Raw genomic sequence first — 3,742 nt, forward strand, 5'->3', positions numbered from 1 at the left:
AAAAAAAAAAAAAACAAACAAACAAAACAAAAAAAAAACCTCCGACCACTTCCTGTTTGTTCCAGACCTCAGACTACTTCCTGTTTGTTCCAGACTTCATGCCACTTCCTGTTTGTTCCAGACCTCAGACCACTTCCTGTTTGTTGTGGTCTGAGACTCAGTGAAAGATTTTCTCCTTTGTTTTTTTCCTATGAAGACACAAACATACTAGCATGTATTTCTCAAACTGAAGTGGTTTCAGCTTCAGTCTTTTGAAATTTGAACACCTGGGAGTGTTTTTCTAATATTTTGTAATGCAATGAATATTTATATTAAAAATGTAACAAAAATAAATTGTTTTTTCCACTGATGCAGACGGTAAAATCCACAGCTGTTCTGAAATCTGAGCAAGTGTTGAAGGTGCTGGGAGCAGTTTGACACAGTTTATGATATTTTGTTTGAAAAATGACAAAATAAATGAAAAAAAAAAGTTTTTTTCACTTCTTTGCTCTTTCTGATCTCTCTTTCTGTCTCAATCCCCTCCCCCACCTCTCTGTCTCTCAGCATCCTTCTAAAAATGGAAGTGGGAGTCAGCCAGCGGTAACCTAGCAACAGCAGCATCTCTCAGAGGAGCATGATGTAATGCTTCCCTTTTCATGGACGATGAAGGAGACATAGTGAGAGGAAGAGGACTGAAGGGAGGAACAGAAGTTCCTCTAAATAAGACTTGAGGGCGTCTGCAGTTCTGATTGACCCAAACCCAACTGTAAACATGTAGAATACGATCAGCTCTCACACCACACAGTCCACAGCTTGCTGCTGATTCAATCCTATTCAGAGCCAACTAACCTCGCTGTAACGCCTCTCCTACCCCTCAAAGGTCTGATCCCACGTCCGTTCTGACTCCACCTGGTTTGGTTCTGTTGGTTAACATGAAGCTTACCAAGCTGAAGGTCAGGAACCGAGGAAACACACGTCCAACTCCCACTTAAGGTTTTTCATAATGATTTCTGTTTGTGACAAAAAATTAGATTTTTTTTTTTTTTTCTGTCTGCAGATCTGAAAACATTTTGAGACTTGCAGAAAGAAATCTCTCTGTAACTTCCTGCAGATACAAAAACCACAAACTGGCCTCATTATTGGTTAATCAGACTTTCCTTTCAAAATAAGAGTCTGGTTCTGTTCTGAAGTTTGAAGAAAGATGGAGGCCAGGCCGGAGAGAACTGTTTCTCATTTTAAGGTTTAAAACAAATAGGATGGGAAGGAGCCGGGTGTGTTTTGATCCGATGGCACAACGATGGCTCGGCAAGAAACAGATCCGATTTTTTTATCAAAAAAAGGAGAAACAAAACGTGAGACATGAGAGACAGTGAGACACATTAAAACACATGAGAGACATGAGGCATGAGTCATAAAACACATGAGACAAATAAGACATGGACACATGAGAGACATGAGAGATGTGAGGCACACGAAGACATGAGACACAGAAGAGACAGGAGATATATGAGAGACAATAAGTCACACTGAGACACACAGATGTGAGACAGATGAGAGACATGAGACACATATGAGAAAGTGAGACACACCAAACACACTGAGACAGATTAAAAGAAACAAGAGACACACTGACACATAGGATAAAAGAGAAAATTAAGAGACATGAGACACACAGAGACACATTAGGGATGAGAAACATTAAGAGACATGAGACACACTGAGTTGAGAGATGTGAGACACATGAGACAAAGGTTTACCTGAGGATGAGCCAGGACTCAAACTCTGTCCATCCTTCCTTCACTGTTTCCTTCAGTGTCCCCTTCTCACCTTCCTTCAGTCCTCCGTGTTCAGAGATGGAGGGACGAGGCTTCCTGTCGTCCTCTCAGATAGAGGGACGAGGCTTCCTGTCGTCCTCTCAGATAGAGGGACGAGGCTTCCTGTCCTCGTCTCAGACGGAAGGATGAAGCTTACTGACGTCTCTCAGATGGAGGGACGAAGCTTCCTGTCGTCCCTCAGATGGAGGGACGAAGCTTCCTGACGTCTCTCAGATGGAGGGACGAAGCTTACTGATGTCTCTCAGATGGAGGGATGAAGCTTCCTGTCGTCCCTCAGATGGAGGGACAAAGCTTCCTGTCCTTGTCTCAGACGGAAGGATGAAGCTTCCTGTCCTCGTCTCAGATGGAGGGACAAAGCTTCCTGTCGTCCCTCAGATGGAGGGATGAAGCTTCCTGACGTCTCTCAGATGGAGGGACGAGGTTTCCTGTCCTCGTCTCAGACGGAGGGATGAAGCTTCCTGTCCTCGTCTCAGATGGAGGGACAAAGCTTCCTGTCGTCCCTCAGATGGAGGGACGAAGCTTCCTGTCCTCGTCTCAGATGGAGGGACGAAGCTTCCTGTCGTCCCTCAGATTGCTGCGAAGGAAACAATGACTCTAATTTTTTTCTGCAGCAGCGTTAATCCACTTCCCTCCTTCAACACCTCCTTCCTTCCTTCCTTTCTTCCTTCCTTCCTTCCTGCCTTCCTTCCTTGCTTCCTTTCTTCCCTCCGACGTTCTGTCATCTATCCTCGCGGCTGGAATAATCACAGCTCACACACACTCATACACACACAGCCTCACACTCACACACCCTTCATTCTCACACCACGGTTGCCACAAGAAGCAGGAGGCTGAAACCACGGCAACCTGACAGCATCTTCAGCCTGCTGACTCCGCCCCCTGCTGCTGATGCGGTGTGTGGTGTGTGTGTGTGTGTGTGTGTGAGACACAGAGCAGCATGTTCTTTTCCTGTGTGTGCTCCTGTTTGATGTCACGTGAGGCTTCATCATCATCATCATCATCATCATCATCATGTGATGTCATAGATTTATCAGTATGGAAATGTCTTGAAATGACAAATTAGAAGTCCTGATCTGGACTTCTTCTGGCCACAAAAAACAAACAAACACTGATCCACATGTAGGTCCAGTTTGAGGATTTGCTTCTTCACAAACAAACCAGTAACCAGTTAGACCAGTTGGTCTGACACCCAGCTGGTTTTCAGCAGTGGATCCATCCAATGCTCCAGTCTGAATCAGCATCTGCAGGCTTCAGACTGTCAAACGATCAGTAATTAGTAGTTTTATTATTTCTGACATAAGAATGATTGTCATAAGACTCTTCATACAGAAACAGATAGTGAAACTAATACTCAATATAGTTCCTTCCTCAGGTCTTTGCTCCGCAGATAAACACCAGTTTTCAGTCATGCTGCTAAATTCCATAAATAAACTGGATTTTGTGAAGAGAGAACCGAGCTGAAAGACAATGCTGTCAGTTTACTAAAGGATCTATGTTCCAGTCCTCACCTACGGGTCATGGGCTGCGAGTAATGAAAGAAAGGACGAGTTTGGTCACAAGTGAATAAAATGACCTTCACTGGCTGGACTCACCTTTAGGGACAGAGTGATGAGCTCAGTGTCAGTCCTCCTCCTCCTCAGGTGGTCTTAGACATCTAGTATGGACCTTATCTGGACGCTTTCAAAGGGAGATGCTTCAGACATGTCCCACCAGGAGGAGAACCTGGAATCTGGAGAGACTACTGCCTAATCTGTTGGTCCGTCAACATATAGATAGATAAACAGGAGAGGATGGATGGAGGATGGATGGATGATGGATAGATGGATGGATGGATGGATGGATGGATGGATGGATGATGGATGGATGATGGATGGATGGATGGATGATGGATGGATGATGGATGGATGATGGATGGATGATGGATGGAT

General features: G+C 44.6%; 1 protein-coding gene across 1 annotated transcript in view; it reads right to left on the bottom strand.

Moving 5' to 3' along the window:
• nyap2a (neuronal tyrosine-phosphorylated phosphoinositide-3-kinase adaptor 2a) overlaps positions 1-885 on the bottom strand; it is a 17,325-nt gene extending 16,440 nt beyond the window's left edge. The window contains exon 1 of the mRNA XM_037979281.1: positions 450-885. Coding sequence (XP_037835209.1) covers positions 450-600 — 151 coding nt within the window. The 5' untranslated portion in view covers positions 601-885. The remainder of the gene's footprint in view (positions 1-449) is intronic.
• Positions 886-3,742: the final 2,857 nt, after the last annotated feature.

The sequence above is a fragment of the Kryptolebias marmoratus genome, linkage group LG2, assembly GCF_001649575.2.
Source record: "Kryptolebias marmoratus isolate JLee-2015 linkage group LG2, ASM164957v2, whole genome shotgun sequence".
Taxonomy (NCBI): Eukaryota; Metazoa; Chordata; class Actinopteri; order Cyprinodontiformes; family Rivulidae; genus Kryptolebias; species Kryptolebias marmoratus.